This window comes from Danio rerio, chromosome 2 (assembly GCF_049306965.1).
Source record: "Danio rerio strain Tuebingen ecotype United States chromosome 2, GRCz12tu, whole genome shotgun sequence".
Classification (NCBI taxonomy): domain Eukaryota; kingdom Metazoa; phylum Chordata; class Actinopteri; order Cypriniformes; family Danionidae; genus Danio; species Danio rerio.
The window spans coordinates 18394752-18415691 of record NC_133177.1 but is presented as its reverse complement, the minus strand read 5'-3'; the positions used below and the strand labels follow the sequence as shown (position 1 = coordinate 18415691).

The following is a 20940-nucleotide window of genomic DNA, read 5'->3' as shown; positions in this document are numbered from 1 at the left end:
CCAACACTGGAATATGTGTTTATTTAAAAAAATATGAATAATCTTGAGGAACACATTAAATAGTTTGTTGTATTGTGTATTTAGAAATCACTTTTTTCTTTCTTTTTCTTTTTTTTTTTTTTTTTGCGTTTTCCACACTGTCCCAACTTTTTCTAACTTTGAGGTTGTATAAATATCACTTGATAAGTTACATTGGATAAAAGGTCTAAAAAGTTAATTAAAAGGTAATTAAATGTGTTTTGTGATAGTGTATAATGACTAGTTCTTGTTTAATTTTTGGAATACTGTACAGCTCTGGAAAAATTAAGAGACTGTTGCAAATTATCTGCATTTCTCTGAGTTGTTATGTATTTGTTCAGTAAAATGTTCAGTTGTGTTTTATTTTGTAAACCACAGTAAATGTGTCCTAAAATGTTAAGAGGATATGTATCAGAAATTCTCCATAGATAGATAGATAGATAGATACATAGATAGATAGAAACTATAATTAAGAAATTATTCATTTATTATTTATCTTAGAGAGTTTAAAACTAGTCTGATGGCAACTTTGAAAATAGTGATTTTCAAATTTACTGATTTATAATTCATTGCAGACAATATGAGCACAAAATATTTCATGTTTTGGCTGCTCATTTTCATGTCGTTTGTAAATATACATCCTTTTTTGTCATTCAGAACTGCAACACATTCCAAAAAAGAGTTAAGACAAGAACAGTTAAGGGCTAGTAAAGTTAATTGGTTAAATGATGATTGATTTAAAACAGGTGATATCAACAGGTGATTGTAATTATGATTTGGTACAATATATATATATATATATATATATATATATATATATATATATATATATATATATATATATATATATATATATATATATATATATAGATAGATAGATAGATAGATAGATAGATAGATAGATAGATAGATAGATAGATAGATAGATAGATAGACAGATAGATAGATAGATACTATAATGAAGAAATTAATAATTTAATTCAAACTTTTCAAACTTTTCTGATGGCAACTTTATGCCAGCCTTAAAGTTGGCATGGTATTTTGTCATTCTCAGAAGCATTACATGTAAACAGTCAGAACAACTTCTCTTTTTCCATCCAAAACACTACCACATCATTTTATTTTCAGAATGGTGAAACTCTGTGGTCAGCTTAAACAGGTGCTGATTTTTAAAATTGCAGTTGTGCTCTGCTGGGACTAAATAACATTGCTGAAGTGCTGAAGAGACTTTCACTCGCTGTCGAGTCTGGAAGTGGTGTGTTCATGTTGATTGCAAAGAAGAAGTGGTTAGAAACAATGTATTACAGAAACTGCACAAAATGACTGAATTATTATTTCTGAGTGCTTTGACCAGCGTGTTACATTTTTAAATCAGCTGAAGTGTACTGACAGCTAAAGGGATGGGAGCTCACAGTTTATTGTCTCCATTACCTACACTGTTGTCTCTAATGAATTGAAAAAGCAGCTCTGACACATTTGGCCATGTTAATTGGAGCATTCGCTTCAACACCATTGTACTTGTCAGTAACTGCTGCTGATTTAGTGCTTATATTGAGAAAGTAGCTATGTTTTCGTTCAAAGATACAAATAAGAATTATGCACAAAACTGGACTATTGCATTACACATTTGCGAATTAAGAACAGTTTTCATCAATTAAAGAGAACAGAATCGTAACTTTCTGATAAACTGGTGGCAAATATCAAAAAGAAAAAATGGAGGAAGAAAAAGCCATTGCAGGCCTTCTTACTTGTAAAATAAATTTCACCCCAGACAAAGGGTGCTTTCACACCTACACTTTTGTTTCGGAACGTATCTTGTTTGCCCAGTTAGCGCGGTTCGTTTGGCATATGTGAACAGGGCAATCGCGCTCTGTTCCGCGCCAAAGTAATCGCTCCGAGATCGCTTGAGTTAGGTGGTCTCGGTTCGATTGAAACGAACCGTGGAGCAGTTCGATTGCAGTGAGAAAGCGATCCGATCCGAGCGCGGTTATATCACAGTGTTTTATGGATATGTAATTGGCTTAAGGCTATATAAAGAAAGAATTATGAGTAAGGCGGGAAGTTTGCGAGTCTCCGGATGCCCGCAAACGAGTGATGATCTCCCGCTAATCTCGCGTCTCCCTCCCGGTCCTCAAATAGGCATCGTCGCACACCCTTCTCACCCCTCAGACAAGTCGCGCCCGCGCACCCTGTCAATTGCCACCAAACCACCATCTCTCCTGACAGCTTAGCGGGACGCTGCAAAATAAACCCTGACACTCTGACCAATGTGAGGAGAGTTTACTCACACGTGACTTGTTTTAGCTCTTTTGGTCTGATTAGAAACTTTGCAGTGTGAAAGCGAACCACTCAAAGAGCAAAGAGCAACAATGTAACAATTGTAATCTCTGTTTCGGAACAACTGAATCGATTCACAGGTGTGAAGGCACCCTAAGACAAAATTCAATGAATGTGTAGTGGATTTTAGAGTCGTGAGATTAACCTTGGGTAGAGCAGACACTATAGGCAGTTCCCCTTCGGTTGGGGAACTTCAGTGCCATGAAATGGGAGGATTCGGATCAGAAGCCGCTTGTCTGGAGAGTATTGAACAGGCCAATGAAAGAAATTAATTGGTAGCGTAAACTTGCGCAGGTGTGCGGCATCTGCAATTATCCCAGCATATAAGCACACCTGAAGCCAGCAGACGCCATCCTTTTCGCTTCAGATCCTTTCTGAGTGAGTCGATGAGGGTTCCTCTTGCTGATCAGCACTTCAGAGCGAACGAGTGTGTCTCCCGGTCCAGAGTGGGTCTTCGCGGTGGCAGACGGTCGAGCTGGGTTTCTCCCTTGCCTGCGGTTCTTTGGGTCCGGTCCTCCAGAGCGGTGCGTATTGTTGCAAACTTTCCTAAAAGAGCAACACAGTCGTGCAGCACGTCCTTTTCAGGATGGCGCTCCGACTGTGCGTTTCTGGATGCGGGGGTTTCCTGGCTCCGGATGATGGACACGATCACTGCATTGCATGTTTGGGGGTCCAGCATGTTAATGCGGTGCTCGCGGGCGGTTCATGTCGTCATTGCGATGCCATGAACGTTGCACAGCTAAGATCGCGGCTAACTTTCGCAAGAGAGCGAGCCACCCCAGTTGCCTCCTGTTCTAAAAAAGCAGCGGGCGCTCGGGCAGATCTGAGGGTTTCAGCGGGAGATAATCCGCCGCCCACGGGCTCGCGGACCTCTCGCTCCTCACGGCGCTCCATCCAAGCTTCGGGTAGTGGGAGTGATCTGTCTAACCAGATGGTAGCTCTCACACTCGCTGACACCGGAGATCAGATGTCCTCCGCGGCATCGGAGGGTGGGCTTTCACTGTCCGACGAAGATCCGGACCCGCTCGCCCCCTCCGGGCAGGTGAGCGCTGTCAAATCGGATCCTGAAGCGGACATGTTAGCCGTGCTTTCCCGGGCTGCTTCGGCCGTGGGGTTGGAGATGGTTTATCCCCCAGCTCCGCGGCCGGACCGACTAGATGGGTGCTACGTAGAGGACCAGAAGGCGAAGCCTCTCGTCCCCTTCTTCCCGGAAGTGCACAGTAGGCTCACGCAGTCTTGGAGGGCACCTTTCTCTGCCCGTGCTGCGTGTGCCTCCGCCCTCACCGCCCTTGACGGCGGAGCTGCCAGGGGGTATGAGGCGATCCCGTCAGTGGAGCGCGCCATCGCGGTCAATCTTTGTCCGCGCGACGCCTCTACGTGGCGGGGTTTGCCCCGCCTCCCGTCCAAAGCCTGTAGGTCGTCTGCCTCCCTCGGAGCCAGAGCTTATAAGGCTGCGGGCCAGGCTGCTTCTGCTTTGCACGCGATGGCCACCTACCAGCGCTACCAAGCGCAGGCGCTGGCCGAGCTGCACGAGGGCGGGTCCAACCCAAGCTTATTACATGAGCTGCGCACCGCGACCGACTATGCTCTTCGGACTACTAAGTCCGCCGCGTGTGCGCTGGGGAGGACGATGTCCACACTTGTGGTTCAGGAACGCCACCTCTGGCTAAACCTGGCCGATATGCGCGATGTTGACAAATTTCGCTTTCTTGACTCGCCCATATCCCAGGCTGGCCTGTTCGGCGACACCGTCGGTGAATTCACCCAGGAATTCAAGGCGGTGAAAGAGCAGTCGGATGCGATGGGCAATGTCATCTATCGGCGTGGCCGTAAGCCCGCTCCGCCCGCTGAGCCATCCACCTCCGCTGTTTCTCGCCGAGGGCGCCCGCCAACGAGTGCTGCCCCGCCCCCGCCTGTGCCTCCGGCCAAGCGGGCGCGGCGTACACCTCGAAAGCAGGCAGCCCCTCCTGCCCAGGGCGCCGTTAAGTCCGGTAAACGGACCGCGAAGCGTCCCTGAGAAAGGCCATCCGGAGAAGAGGAAACTTGCTCTTTCCCCGCTGGAGGGCGGGGCCCCGATAACAACGGTACTTTTCAGTGCCACCAAAACATCAGTAAAAGAGCACTTTTTCCCTTCCCCGGATGTGACTGCACGAGTTCTGCCAGTCCGGGACGCGCTGCCTTCCGGCTCGCAGACTCTACGTGCTTCGCCAGTGGCTCACGGGCGCTGGGGGGACGGTCTCCCTTCCCTCAGCCCTCCAGCCCCCTCTCCGGAGTCAGGGTGCGGAGCCAGAGCGAATCGCTCTCCTCCAGCTCTTCCGCGGGACCCTCGTGCTTCCCGGATCAGCACACCCACTCCGCGCTGCCCCACCGCTGGTACGTCAGCGATTGTAGCGATGACTCCATTAGCGAGGGCTCTGCCTGCCTGGTTAGCGCAGGCCAGCCCCTCGCGGTGGCTCATACGCACAATCAGACTCAGTTACGCGATTCAGTTCGCGAAACGGCCCCCCCAAGTTTACAGGCGTGTATTTCTCCAGGGTCAACCCCCTGTCCGCCCCTGTCTTGCGAGAGGAGATTGCTGCCCTCCTGGCGAAGGGTGCAATCGAGCCGGTTCCTCCAGCCGAGATGGAGAGTGGGTTTTACAGCCCATACTTCATCGTACCCAAAAAGAGCGGTGGGTCACGGCCAATCCTAGATCTGCGCGTTTTGAACCGCTGTCTGCACAGGCTGCCGTTCAGAATGCTCACGCAGAGGCGCATTCTCCAATGCGTTCGTCCTCAGGATTGGTTTGCAGCCATAGACCTGAAGGACGCGTATTTCCATGTCTCCATTCTTCCACGCCACCGCCAATGTCTGCGGTTTGCGTTCGAGGGTCGAGCGTGGCAGTACAAGGTCCTCCCCTTCGGGCTCTCTCTGTCTCCGCGGGTCTTCACCAAACTCGCGGAGGGTGCCCTAGCGCCCCTTCGGCTCGCGGGCATTCGCATACTCAATTATCTCGACGACTGGCTGATTTTAGCCCACTCGCGGGAGCAATTGATTATGCACAGGGACAAGGTGCTTCGGCATCTCCGCCTACTGGGGCTTCAGGTCAACCGAGAAAAGAGCAAACTCGCCCCCGTGCAGAGGATTTCTTTTCTCGGGATGGAGCTGGACTCGATCACCATGGTAGCGCACCTCTCCGAGGAACGCGCTCGCCTGTTGCTGAACTGTCTGAGGGAGCTCGACAGCAAACTAGTGGTCCCACTGAAGTTCTTTCAGAGGCTCCTGGGGCATATGGCATCCGCAGCCGCCGTCACGCCGTCGGGTTGCTCCATATGAGACCACTTCAGCACTGGCTTCCCGATCGGGTCCCCAGACGCGCATGGCACGCGGTCACACACCGGGTCTCGGTTACTGCGCTGTGTCGCCGCGCCCTCAGCCCTTGGAACGACCCCTCGTTCCTACAGGCCGGTGTGCCTCTAGGACAGGCGTCCAGCCATGTTGTTGTTTCAACAGACGCTTCCAACACGGGTTGGGGGGCCGTGTGTCGCGGGCATGCGGCTGCGGGCCTCTGGAAGGGTGCCCAGCTGCATTGGCATATCAATCGCCTAGAGCTGTTGGCAGTGTTCCTCGCTCTCCACCGCTTTTTACCGGTGCTGGAGCGGCAACACGTGCTGGTCAGGACGGACAGTATGGCGGCGGCGGCGTATATCAACCGCATGGGGGGTATGCGCTCTCGCCGCATGTCTCAGCTCGCCCGCCGTCTGCTCCTCTGGAGTCACCCGCGGCTGAAATCGCTGCGCGCCATTCACGTCCCAGGCACGCTCAATCGTGCAGCCGATGCGCTCTCACGACAGCTGTTACGCCCTGGAGAATGGAGACTCCACCCCGAGTCTGTTCAGCTGATATGGGCGCGATTCGGGGAGGCCCGGATCGATCTGTTGCTTCCCCCGAGAACGCTCGCTGCCAGTTATTTATTTTTTTTCCCTGACCGAGGGCTCTCTCGGCACGGATGCACTGGCCCACAGCTGGCCTCGGGGCATGCGCAAGTATGCGTTTCCCCCAGTGAGCCTGCTCGCGCAGTTTCTGTGCAAGATCAGGGAGGACGAGGAACAGGTTCTGCTAGTTGCGCCCCTTTGGCCCAACCGGACCTGGATATCAGAGCTCTCACTCCTCGCGACGGCCCTCCCCTGGCGGATCCCTTTGAGAGAGGACCTACTCTCTCAGGGACAGGGCACCATCTGGCACCCTGGCCCCGATCTTTGGAACCTCCACGTGTGGTCCCTAGACGCGAGGAAGACTTAGGTAACCTACCGACTGCGGTGGTTAATACCATCACTCAGGCTAGAGCCCCCTCCACGAGGCGCGCCTACGCCCTGAAGTGGAGTCTATTCACTGAATGGTGCGTCTCTCGCAGAGAAGACCCCCGAAATTGCCAGATTAGTGTTTTGCTCTCTTTCCTTCAAGAGAAGTTGGACAGCAGGCTGTCGCCCTCCACTCTCAAGGTTTACGTGGCCGCCATCTCCGCTTATCATAGCACGGTAGCTGGCGGCACCGTGGGAAAGCATAACCTGGTCATCCAGTTCCTTAGGGGTGCTAGGCGAATTAATCCATCTCGCCCCCCTCTCATGCCCTCTTGGGATCTCGCCCTCATTCTCACGAGTCTGCGATCCGATCCCTTTGAGCCACTCGAATCAGTATCTCTAAGATTTCTGTCCCTGAAGACAGCTCTGCTGGTTGCGTTGGCCTCCATCAAGAGGGTCGGGGACCTGGAGGCATTTTTCGGTCAGTGACTCGTGCCTGGAATTCGGGCCGGATTACTCTCACGTCATCCTGAGACCCCGCCCCGGTTATGTGCCCAAGGTTCCTACCACCCCCTTTAGAGATCAGGTAGTGAACCTGCAAGCGCTGCCCCCGGAGGAGGCAGACCCAGCCCTTTCTTTACTTTGTCCAGTTCGCGCTCTGCGCATTTATGTGGACCGTACTTTTTATCTGTCAGTAAAGTTCCCCGTCAGGTGAGCCCTGCAGATTCCTCCGTGGCCCCCAGCACTGACTCAGCGGTGGAGTCACTTGCTGGCCCACTACGTTGTAGGTCTGCCCGCTGGTCAGCCCGCGTTTTGGGTATAGGTGCCTGCTATGCGTGATCCCCACTAGGCGATCACATATGCTTATTCCGCCACGGTTAAGTCCCCCCCTTGGGCAGACCCGTGTCTTCCCTCTCCGCTAACCACTCTTTTGCTATGCGTACTCCCCCTTTTTAGGGCTAGTCCATATGTAAATTCTGCCATCTATCCCCCCCTTGGGTAACGGATGGCCTCCGCAGCGTCCTCCCTATCGGGATTGCACGCTTCCCAACGTACTGTCGTATTCCTAGAATTATCTAGATGCTCACGACTTCCCAAAAAATATATCTAAATCCGTAAAACTTCTGTTGAAGTAGGATAAATTAGGGCCAGGGACACGTTGGAGGACCGCGCCTCCCATGATGTGGGTGCGTCACGCTTGCTTGACTATCTCCTCATCGGGGGTGTTGGTAAGGTGCAGTCATTATGGCGCTTTCCATACTTCTCCCATTTCATGGCACTGAAGTTCCCCAACCGAAGGGGAACGTTCGAGGTTACGGAAGTAACCCTTCGTTCCCCGAGGAGGGGAACGGAAGTGCCATACTTCGTCGCCATAATGACTGTCCCTTAGCTGTTTGAAAGTCTCTTCAGCTTAAAAGGATGGCGTCTGCTGGCTTCAGGTGTGCTTATATGCTGAGATAATTGCAGATGCCGCACACCTGCGCAAGCTTACGCTGCCAATTAATTTCTTTCATTGGCCCGTTCAATACTCTCCAGACAAGTGGCTTCTGATCCGAATCCTCCCATTTCATGGCACTTCCGTTCCCCTCCTCGGGGAACGAAGGGTTACTTCCGTAACCTCGAACGTTCTGGGAGGTAAAAATATTACACTTCACATCAGAAAACAACATCTCAGATAATATATAATGTTATGGATCCACTGGTTTGTCCATTAATGCAGTCTCATCATGCGCATTTGTGTTATCATATGGTCTGAAATGTACATTACTTTTTGGTAACACTTTATTTTGATGGTCCATTTGAGTATTAGTAGACTGTCTGCTTAATATCTGTCAATACTGCTCCTTCAACACATTTAACTGACTGTAAAAAAAGCTTAGCAAGAACTTGTCAATTTACACTAACCTTAACCCCAACCCACAGTAACAATTTATAATCTAATGAGATTTAGTTGGCATGTAGATGCAATGTAACTTAAATTCAACAAACGGACCATCAAAATAAAGTGTAAATGTGTTCATTTTTCTTACTTTATACACAGTTTTTTGTTATCAGATAAAAAGTTTCCTCTACATGTGTTTTTCAGGCACACTTTTAAAAATGTATGTGCGTCTTGGCATTTCCTTTAAGCATTTTTTATCCAATAGAGCAAAATGCACATAAAAATTGGTGGATGGAAACATAATTTGTGTGATCTGAACAAACTGGTAATGGATTCTTTCCTCAGAATGTTTAATATTCACATCGGTTTCTGCAGGTGGAACTTTTCATTGGTTAAGGCAAGTTATCTCGTCATGTTAAAGCAATAGTTCACATAAAAAAAATACTCTTGTTACCAGTGTTGTGGAAAGCTACTATTGAAAGTAATGCATTACAATATTGAGTTATATAAATAAGTAACTAGTTGCATTACTTAGTTACTTTTTATGGTAAGTAATGAGTTATGTTACTTTTGAGTTACTTTTGAGGCAAACTTTGTAAATAAAAATGAATCCATGCAGTATTAGACAACATTAAATATTCTCAGTTACTTACACAAACGCCAGAATCTTTATGTGCCACACTTTTCTTATGCCTGGAATTCCTTTAAAAAGTTTACATTATTAGTTTAGGATTTAAGAATTCTGTCAAAAATGTGATTCTCCCAGTGAAAGCTGCACATAAAACACCTGGCATATCAAATATGTGCGATCCTGTTAGTTTCCTTCAGGCAAGGGCTAGCAAGCATCAGTCACAGCTGCCAGGGTCAATTCAGTGGACTGTAACCACAGGAAAACTCCTCCTCTGCGCTGGCCCACAGTCACTAGTGGCCACATTATAACTTAGTTATTGCTGCTGCCATCTTATTATTTATGATTCAGAACACCTCAGCTAAAACACAGTATGTGGAGTACAGTAAATATAGAAGTACAGAAAACAACATACACTTTTATTTATTTATGGGTGCACTGTAACAGTAAGTGTTAGACAAATAAAAATAAATTACATAAATAATAAGTTATATCTGTTTGAAAAAAAATCACAAGTCCTGATTTCATCAGAAGCTGTAAGGCTACATGATAAATAAACATGATAATCATGACATTTTATATTAGTTTTCAAACAAAAAGGCTAACAAACCCAATAAAGATGTGGATGAGTTGAGGAAATGTAATTTTGTGCATAGCTAAAATATAGAAGCTAATTAATTAATATTACGTTGCCATCATTTAATTCTCAAATCATATTGTATCATTGAATTATTATTTATTAATTAATTAATTATTGAATTTTTTAATTTAGTTTGTATTTTATTTATTAATGTTATAGTTATATAATTGCTAACTTTTTTTTTTTCAAAACGGCCACAATAAATTGATCAAAAGTGAGAGTAAAAACACAAAATGTCTAGTAAGTTATGTTTCCTGTTAATTTATGTACATCAAAGAGTCCTATCTTTAAAGTCCTTGTGAAATCAGTGCAGTGGGTAGTGCTGTCGTCTCACAGCTAGAAGATTGCTGGTTCGAGCCTCGGCTGGGTCAGTTGGCATTTTTGTTTGGAGTTTGCATGTTCTCATAAATTTTCAGGAGGGTTTTCTCCGGATGCTCCGGTTTCCCCCACAGTCCAAAGAATTGGTTCAGGTGAAGTGGGTAGGCTAAATTTTCCATAGTGTGTGTGTGTGTAATTGAGAGTATGGATGTTTCCCTGTGATGGGATGCAGCTGGAAGGGCATTCACTGTGTAAAACATGGACTGCATAACTTGGCAGTTTATTCCGTTATGACAACCCCAGATTAATGAAGGGACTAAGTCGAAAAGAAAATAAATGAATGAATGAATGGCATTGTTATTTTAAAAAATGTCAAAAATAGCATTTTTTCCATGCAAGTTAATCCACTGAAATAAATGGTTTGTTTTGATAATCTTCTTGCAAAATCTGACAATTTATTTTCATGTTTGGAGTGATGGTCATTCTGTTGACGTCAATCTAATGGCTTCCATAACAGCTGTTTATTAATATTTTAACCACACCACTTTGACAATTTATTAGCTCTGAGGGAAACATAATATGATTTATACTTAATTTCAGTTGGAAGTACATCAACATATTTGAAATAAAAGTTTCAGCAACCTCTGATTCACATGTGCTTAAATAGAAATGTAATGTCAAAAAAAACACATATTACAGCTATAATATTTTTTTCCTGTTTTTTTTATTTTTATTTTGTTAATTTAATATTACCAACGACAAACCTCCAAATAGTATTATTTACATAATGTGCACATATAGTAAATTAACATAACCATAAATGAACACTGCCAATAACCAACATTAGGGTTTGCAAAATTTTAGTATTAAAAGACCTGCAGTTGAAGAATATAACTACAATGTTTTACCTGTTGAAGTCAGAATTATTAATCCCCCTGAATTATTAGCCCTCCTCTTTATTTTTTCTCCAATTTCTGTTTAACGGAGAAAATCATTTTTCAACACATTTCTAAACACAATAGTTTTAATGTCATTTTTAATAACTGATTTATTTTATCTTTGCCATGATGGCAGTAAATAATATTTTACTAGATGTTTTTCAAGACACTTCTATATAGCTTAAAGTGACATTTAAAGGGTTAACTAGGCAGGTTAGGGTAATTAAGCTAGTATAACGAGAGTTTGTTCTGTAGACTATTGTCCAAGGGGATAATAATACTGACCTTAAAATGGTTTTTAAAAAAATTTAAAACTGCTTTTATTCTAGCCGAAATAAAACAAAAAACAAAAAAAGACTTTCTCCAGAAAAAAAATATTATCAGACATACTGTGAAAATGTTCTTGCTCTGTTAAACATCATTTGGGAAAATATTTTTTAAATATTTCCCAAAAGATGTTTAACAGAGCAAGGAAATTTTCACAGTATGTCTGATAATATTTTTTTTCTGGAGAAAGTCTTTTTTTGTTTTATATTGGCTATAATTTATTAGAAACGAGTTATTAAAACTATTATGTTTAGAAATGTGTTGAAAAAAATCTTCTCTCCGTAAACAGAAATTGTGGGAAAAATTAAACAGGAAGGCAAATAATTCAGAGAGGCTAATAATTCTGACTTCAACAGTATATGGGAACCACTAACTGGCATTATATAAATCACCAAGGACCAGGTTTTATCTCTTCCTTAATAAGAGGAAAAAAGTCACTTATATCTTTTATGGCCTGAGGGTGAAATGAACAGCCATGTTTTTCCAGGTGAATTGTTCTTTTAATTGAATTACTAATTATGTTAAAAATGCATGATGATCTCATAATAATGTTTTAAATATTAATGCAAAGGAAAGAACCTTAGTTAAATAATGAAAAAAGCGTTCAGTTCGGTTCAGTCAGGTGGCATAGACCTCTATAAACCTCTCCAGTACTTGTAAAACAACCGTTTTTTACAGTCTGCTTTTAAAGCCCGGCACCTGGCGGTATTAAAAACAACACATTTATAGACTGGATACTAAAGAGCTGTTTTATGCTTGGAGAAACCCTTGGCCTAGAGAAGGGCTCAGGGGAAGTTTATTCTGTTGACCAGCCTTATTAACCACCGCAGAGACTCTAGAGTCAGAAACAGCCTCAGAGGATCTCCTTCTCTGTCACTGGTTAGTCTGGTTTAGTGGATGGGGTTGTGGGAGCAGCAATTGCTGCCTTGTGTCATTTTATTTGTGGCAATGGAAAAGCAAACATTTGCTTTGCTCAGAAAAGTGCCACCCACTGTGCTGTAGTGGAGCAAAATCAGTGGCTTGATGTGAAACTAATTTCTTTAAACTCTTTATAGGAGGCCACTAAAGGGCCATTATTCACTGTATCATAAGCATATGAGTATTTCTTACTTCTTGTTTGGGAGGTGTTTTCCTTGGATGTTCTTAGGGAGCAATGTACATGCAAGAAAATGATATTTACACTATTATTTTTATCAGTGGAATAAAAGCAAACTATATTATATTTATTTTATTAGGCTAGATTATTGTAATGCCCTTTATATGGGTATAAGCCATACCTCAATTACTCGTCTGCAGAGGGTGCAGAATGCTGCTGCGTCTACTGGCCTCTGTTTATTGTATTCCTGTACAGTTTAGGATACATTTTTAGATTTTAGAGTATCCAAAATCTATACTCAAGTAAAAATACAAGTACTTGCAGAAATTTTTACTCTAGTTAAAGTAAAAGTTACAATCTTAAAAGTTATTCGAGTAAAAGTAAAAAAGTATCTGATGAAGAAAATACTCAAGTAAATAGTTACTAGTTACTATATATATATATATATATATATATATATATATATATATATATATATATATATATATATATATATATATATATATGGGACAAAAGCTGTTTTCAAGGTTATACTGCGGTTTAGAAAAGTAAAATATTTTTCAAATATTTCCCAAATGATGTTTAACAGAGCAAGGAAATTTTCACAGTATGTCTGATAATATTTTTTCTTCTGGAGAAAGTCTTATTTGTTTTATTTCAGCTACAATAGAAGTTGTTTTTAATTGTTTTAAACCTATTTTAAGGTCAATATTATTAAGCAATATTTCTTTTGATTGTAGAACAAACCATCATTAATGATTTGCCTAATTACCCTAACTTGTCAAATTAACCTGGTTAAGCTTTTAAATGTCTCTTAAAAATATCTAGTGTTTTAAGAAATATATAGTAAAATATTATTTACTGTCATCATGACATCATGATATATATCAGTCATTTGTTTTCATTAACAGAAAGCAGATTTTATCCACACAAAAAAAAAAAAAAAAAAAAACTGGCCTTGCCGGGACTTGAGCTAGGGACCTTCTTGCTGTAAGGTGAAAGTGATAACAACTAAGCCACCGTACTACCATTATTATTATTATTATTATTATTATTATTATTCAAAGTCAATTTACTAAAGCAACACTCTGCTTTTTTTAAATAATGCTCATTTTACAACTTCCCTAGAGTTTCTCTTTAGTTTTACCATTTTTTTAACTAGTCAGCTCATCTCCAGGTTTGGAGGCAGCACTTTTAGCTTAGCTTAACATAGATCACTGAATCAGATTAGACCATTAGCATCTTTCTCAAAAAAAATTAAAAAGAGTTTTCCTATTAAAAGCGTAACACTTCTGTAGTTACATCATGTACTAAGACCAACAGAAAATAAAAAGTTGCTATTTTGGCTAGGAACCATACTCTCACTCCAGTATTATTATATTAAACTAATTTGCTGTTGTACCTTGACAGCAGCAGGCACAATGATTTTACACATTGTAAATGCTGGTTCAAATCAACCAAATGGGCTTGGTTCTGGGGACTATTTTGTGGCGCTGCATAATATCAAATAGCAGAGTAAAATGTTGAGTATATAGTATCAATAGTGTAAGATTCTGATGGTATGATAACCTTGGGTAAAATATCACAATTGCACAGTACCACGGTATTGTGATTGCTGCTCTAATACATATATTTTTTAAATGTCTGGGTAAAAACAACAACTTTTTCCCATCGAACACAATATATTTTATTTTAAGAAACATTTACAACTTCTTGGAGCCGTAAACATGTCAGGCTAAATAATTACTGTTGGTGTTAGAGCATAAGCGTGGGCTGACCAGTAGGTCTTGGTGTGGATGTTTTTTTTTCTGCTGGAGATTCTGTCTGTTGCCCTAAAATTCTAAACAAAATAACAAAACAACAAAAACACACAATAATAAACCGTACATACACCTTAGGAGCAGTATAACAATATCATTTAAAACCTTGACTTTTCCAAGCTGCTGTAAACCTTAAATTGTTATTGTCCCATGTATATTGTGTTTATTTAAAAAATGTGGAGTGTTTGTAGCAAAATAGGCACAGTCTGATAAATCGATGCAACATAAGACCTGTTTTAGGGCCGATTTTGATTTAGATGTGTGTGTGTTTTTTTTTTTTTTTTGCAGGTTTGCCAAAAATGCTGGTCATCAGAGATTATTTTGGGGTTTCCAAACCTCAAGGCGGACAAGCGTTGAATGCTCAGATTGGTGATGTCATAGAGGTCGTCTACGCTGATCCTCACAGCTCCTGGTGGCAGGTCAGATACACTAGTATACAGCAGTATTTGAATATCTACAGTAAGAGCTAAATTGTGTTTTATTGTGCCGTGGGTCCCTGAAGATTGATCACAACAGCACTATGAGCAAAAATGGTGCATATAACCTTTTATATAGACACATCTTGTTATATTTCAACCAAATGATAAATGCAGTCACCATTTTTTCTATAGCTATTGGGCTGTCTGCCCATACAAATAAGGAATTGAAATGACAAATTATTGTTATTCATTTATTTGCATAGTATACAATAAAAACAAACAACTTTACGAATGAATGAATTAGTAATTTATGATTAGTAATCACTGCACTAATATGTATTGTAAATATTGTAATATTTGATTAATATGGTAAAAATTATTTATTTCCAACAAAAATTAAATATAAATACTTTATATATGCAGTGCCTTGTTACTTACTATTTGTAAGTTTTTACACATATTTTTGTTATTATGCAGGGATATATTACTGTAAATACAAATAATCTGTATTCCAGTTTTTAAACTTTAAGCTATATACACACTTATCGGCCACTTTATTAGGTACACCTTACTAGAACCGGGTTGGACCCACTTTTGGCTTCAGAACTGCCTTAATCCTTAGTAGCATAGATTTAACACGGTACTGGAAATATTCCTCAAAGATTTTGGTCTATATTGACATGATAGCATCATACAGTTGCTGCAGATTTGTCGGCTGCACATCCATGATGCGAATCTCCCATTCCACCACATCCCAAAGGTGCTTTATTGGATTGAGTTCTGGTGACTGCGGAGGCCATTTGAGTACAGTGAACTCATTGTCATGTTTAAGAAACCAGTCTGAGATGATTCGCATTTTATGATATGGTGCATTATCCTGTTGGAAGTAGCCATCAGAAGATGGGTACACTGGTCATAAAGAGATGGACATGGTCAGCAACAATACTCAAGTAGGCTGTGGCATTGACCCAATGCTCGGTTGGTGCAAATGGGCCTAAGTGTGCCAAAAAAATATCCCCCAAACCATTATACCACCGCCACCAGCCTGAACCGTTGATACAAAGCAGGATGGGTGCATGCTTTCATGTTGTTGCCAAATTCTGACCCTACCATCCAAATGTTGCAGCAGAAATTGAGACTCATCAGACAGGCAACATTTTTCCAATCTTCTATTGTCCAATTTTGGTGAGTCTGTGTGAATTGTAGCCTTAGTTTACTGTTTTTAGCTAACAGGAGTGGCACCTATTTTGGATGCTGTAGCCCATCTGCCTCAAGGTTTTACGTGTTCAGAGATGCTCTTCTGCATACCTTGGTTGTAACAAGTGGTTATTTGAGTTACTTTTGCCTTTCTATCAGCTCGAACCAGTCTGGCCATTCTCCTCTTTCTCCATTCTCTGTAAACCTTAGAGAGGGATTATGCATGAAAATTCCAGTAGATCAGCAGTTTCTGAAATACTAAGACCTGCCTGTCTGGCACCAACAATCATACCACCTTCATGCCACCTTTCATCCCTATTCTGATGCTCGGTTTAAACTGCAGCAGATCATCTTGACCATGTCTAAATGCATTGAATTGCTGCCATGTGATTGACTGATAAGAAATTTCTGTTAACGAGCAGTTGGACAGGTGTACCTAATACAGTGGCCAGTGTGTGTATAGTAACTATAAATCTCTCTCCCATATAGTTGTCTTATATACTCTGCTGATACCTAAATGAGCCATCAACTATAGTGACTGCTGAGTCTTTGTTCAGGCATGTTTCAGCAGAGCAGTTTTGTCTCAAGCTTATTGTCACAGACTGCTCCCATGTTATTTATTTCTGGCTCATGCCAGGCTGTGTGGCTCTTTTTCTCTATGGTTTACGATGGCACTAAAACCTCATCTTCCTCCTGGTGTTCCTCCAATCTGGCTGACGCGTCTCAAACAGCTCGGTGGGGAATAGACACTTAGCTAGATTTCCCATGCTTTATGCTGGGCCATTTCTGCCTGATAGCACACACCAAGGTTTAAAAAAAAAACCTGTACAGCTCAAAAATGGATGCCAAGAGATTCAGCGAGCCAACAGACTGCGACAGGCAGCGGCGAGACGTGCATGTCAGCGCTGGTTCTTCGGGTCAACGGGGCGAGCGAGAAGAGCCACCGTTGAATGATAATGCAGATCACTGGTTTATTTTATCTTGTGCGAAACGACACTTAACTCTTAATAAGGCTACTAAATCTTCAAGGTCCCATGACACCGAAGAATGGGATTACAGAGCACTAAGCATCCATCTCCCATGTTACTGGAAGACAATTATCTCTGTCCCGTTGCCAGAACAGTGCAATCGATCACTGTAATTTAATTTGATCCTTTAGGCTGCCAACTGTTTACTCTAATGGGGTAATAAGTTTAATCTTTATCATACGCTCATCTGCGGCGTAACAAATATAAAGGGCTTTCAAAACATTATTAAGTCGAATAAATCATGAATACAGTTCCAGTTTGAGGCTCCAATCTAATTTGTGGCGGAGGTGCATTTTTTCTGAGATTCATTTCATACTTGTTAAAGATGATTTTAAAAGGGAGCTGGGAAAGAAAAACAAATTATATAATAAATGTTTTATATATATATATATATATATATATATATATATATATATATATATATATATATATATATATATATATATATATATATTGCTGTATAGATGGCTCATTACGCTTTCAGTCAAAGCATCAGACAATCGATCATAGGCTGCTAAAGTTCTGGCATCTGGTTCCACCGCATTCACGCCGCATTATAACCTCCCAGCTGTTGTTTCAGGAGGGAATTGTCTGTTTTTATCCAGAAATGTGCAGCTAATTGCGGCTGAAGCCATGCAAGAAATGAGCCTGTTTTAAAACTGTTATTCGGCCTGCGATTGCTCAATACAATCTATCGCGTGCGGATATAATACAGAACGCGGCTCTAATGTTATTCATAAATCCAAATGTGCTCAGAGCAGCAATATCAAACAATGCCTTATTGGCGAGTGTCATGATTCACGAGGTTCTGCCGTGGAAAGCTTGAATGATTATTCAGCATTAGATGATGCTTTGGTTCTGATGCGGAACGGAGTTGAACCGTGGGTAGAGCCTGAACAGTAATTAACTGTGGCTCTAAATGAGATTCTCTGCTTGTTGCGAGCTAATTGTCTTAGATTTATTAAAGCAAATTGGGAGGAGGGAGCATCGCCGCGAGGCAAATATAATGCAATTAACAGCCACACGTTCTGGCAGGGCAAAATCCTGACGACGCAAGAGACCGGTTTCTTTCCAAGTGATGCCGTCAAGCCCTGCCCATGTGTAAGTATGTATGACTTGCATAATCATTTTAACAACAGCTTTGATTTGTTTTTCTTTGTGATGTGTGAAGAAAATGAATACTTGAATTTGAATTAAACTGATCAAAAGTGACAATATATAAAGGCTAATTTATTGTTTTAAAGGTTTGTGGTCATAATAGTATGGATGTAGTTGTGTTGTAGTGTTATATAGAAATAATGGTAAATAATTATATATAGTTAGAAATGTATTTCTAATTAATGTAATCATTTTGTAAATTATACATACATTACCTAACAAAAGTCTTGTCATCAATCCCAGTTGTAAGAGCAAGAAATAATAACTTGACTTCTAGTTGATCATTTGGAAATGTGGCAGAACGTATCATTGGTGCTGCCTATTACATTTCAAACCACTGGAGAGGGCAACATTTTCAGCAGAATAGCGCTCCTTCTTATGCATCAGGCTCCACATCAAAGTTCCTGAAAACAAAGAAGGTCAAGGTGCTCCAAGATTGGCCAGCCCAGTCACCAGACATGAACATTATTGAGCATGTCTAGGGTAAGATGGATGAGGCATTGAAGATGAATCCAAAGTATATTTATGAACTCTTAGAGTCCTGCGAGAATGATTTCTTTGCCATTCCAGATGACTTTGTTAATAATTTATTTGAGTCATTGCAGAGTTGTATGGATGCAGTCCTATAAGCTCGTGGGAGTCATACTCAATATTATTTTTTTTTTCCACTGCACCACGACTTTATATTTTTTACTGTACATTATTCCTGTTAAGTGACAAGACTTTTGTCTCAGCAAAGTCAGACCTTACTGTCCAAATAAATCTATTAAAAATCAAGGCATGATAATATTTTATTTTGGCAAAATACTCATTATCTAGAGGCCTTTGCCTTTCATATAAGCCATTTCCAATACCAAATGATCGACTAGAAGTTATTAATTTGATAGGCGACAAAACTTTTTGAAATTTTGTTGACAAACAAACAAATACAATTGTTTAATGCATAGCAAGCCATGAATTATGTTGCATATATATTGGTCCTTTATCAGCAATGACAATCGTATGGTTGTTAATGATGAACATTTTTGTTGTTGTTAATATTTTTAATATCATGGGTATTATGGTCAGTTAGATCAAACATACTGTCCAATTTAAGTATGGTAATCCCATATATTTTGATTAATTAAGTATACCATTTATTTAAAATATATTCAATTGTTATGTACCCGTTTACAAGACTGTTATGACACGTTTACCGGTCATCATAATGGTAAATCCTTGAAAGTTTTTAATATTTAGATTTTTTTTTTAAATCGTATAAACGTTTATGAATGTATTAAATCATCTTTGAGTCAAATTACAAAAAATGAATTACTGCTCATGCAAGATGTTTCTAATGCAGCGTCGACTGAGAGTAAATTTGATGTTATTCTCTCCTCTGGTTTCCGTCATCAGTCTCACACTATTTTTTTTTTCTTTTGCCAAAAGTCTTGATAATACCATTGTAGAGTTTGTCTTTTATTATTCCAGCAAATAGGATTGTAAAAATTATTTGTTGTCCTCTCCAATTCACTGAGCATTAAGTTTACATAACATATTCCACTACTAAGAAACCTGGAAATGTGAAAAGGGTCTATTGAGAAATATACTGTAGCAATTCAAAGCTAATTTATTGAACTAAGTTTCAGGGCAGCACTGACATGTTCCTGTGCCTTTACAAGTATACACACTGCATAATCACTGCACTGAACTAATTTTGGCTTACTCGAAGGAATTACTAATACACTTAATTATGTCAACTTTAAATGTGATTTTTTTTAATATTTAGATTGTTTTGCACCCTCGGATTCCTGATATTCAAATAGTTTTATTTTATATTATAAAATAATTTGCGTTTCAGTACATTTTTGTCCTATATATATATAAATATAGGACTTAAACCAGACAGCAATGAAAAGTTTATTTATTCAGCTTTCAGATGATGTTTAAATCTGAACAAAAAAATGGACACTTACTGGCTTTGCTGTCCAGGGACATGTTTTTTGCTTAATGAAGGTGTTAAAAGCATTGAATTCTCTACAAAATCGCAGTTGACCATGCTTACTCTTACTGCACTAAACTACCTGTGCAATAAGCTGTTTTGATCCAAACTTTCTAGCCAATCAGATTCCAGTATTCAGCATGTTTTGCCTATAAATACTGTATGTGCTTGATTGGACTACACTATACTGCATTTTATTTATTATTCAAATCAAATCACTTTTATTGTCACATCATCAGCGCCACGTGTGCTATGATGAGTGAAAAGTTAGAACGATTGTGTACATCCAGCACGAAAAACGGCAAAAATACAAGTAAAACACACAAAACACAACAAAGATTGCTGAGAGCTCGCAACACGGCGGCCATGCTCGGCGCCATCTTGATAATGTATTTTGTATTCAATCTATCCAATTTAAAATTACAGTTGTTCATAATAATTATGAATAGTTTGGCTATGTTTTTGCATAAGGGTCAAAGAGAGTCCCATTTTGTTGTTTGTCGTTTTACTGAATTGGACTGATCAACTTTGAAATAATTTTAGTGTCTATTTATTCTTACGCATAACCTTAGTGAAAATAAAATGTCAAAATATGGGTAAAATATAGTTCATCATGTTGTGCAGTAAACACAGTGTGCCTGATTAGATATTTTGTTTTATAAACTTTATATTGCAAATTACATTTTAGCGTGTCTTGCGTAAATGAATGCAAAAATATGACTGCATAAATTAAACCAAAGAGCTTAGAATGACCAGGAGGCGACACTCAATAGAACGTTCCATTGCAACAGCAGCACCCAGCAACAGCCCCGGATTCCGCCATTTTGGAGTGAAAGTGATCGGCCGTCCATTGGATCTCATTACTGTCGCAAT

At 40.9% G+C, this 20940-nt stretch overlaps 1 protein-coding gene across 5 annotated transcripts in view; it reads left to right on the top strand.

The window, feature by feature from the left end:
- Positions 1-20940, top strand: part of vav3b (vav 3 guanine nucleotide exchange factor b) — a 168140-nt gene that overhangs the window by 112322 nt on the left and 34878 nt on the right. For 4 of the 5 annotated variants that reach the window (XM_073918267.1, XM_073918256.1, XM_021480557.3 and 1 more), the window contains exons 20-21: positions 14573-14703; positions 17964-18029. In XM_073918267.1, the coding sequence (XP_073774368.1) occupies positions 14573-14703; positions 17964-18029 (197 nt within the window). The remainder of the gene's footprint in view (positions 1-14572; positions 14704-17963; positions 18030-20940) is intronic. The other variant, XM_073918264.1, reaches the window with a different exon arrangement.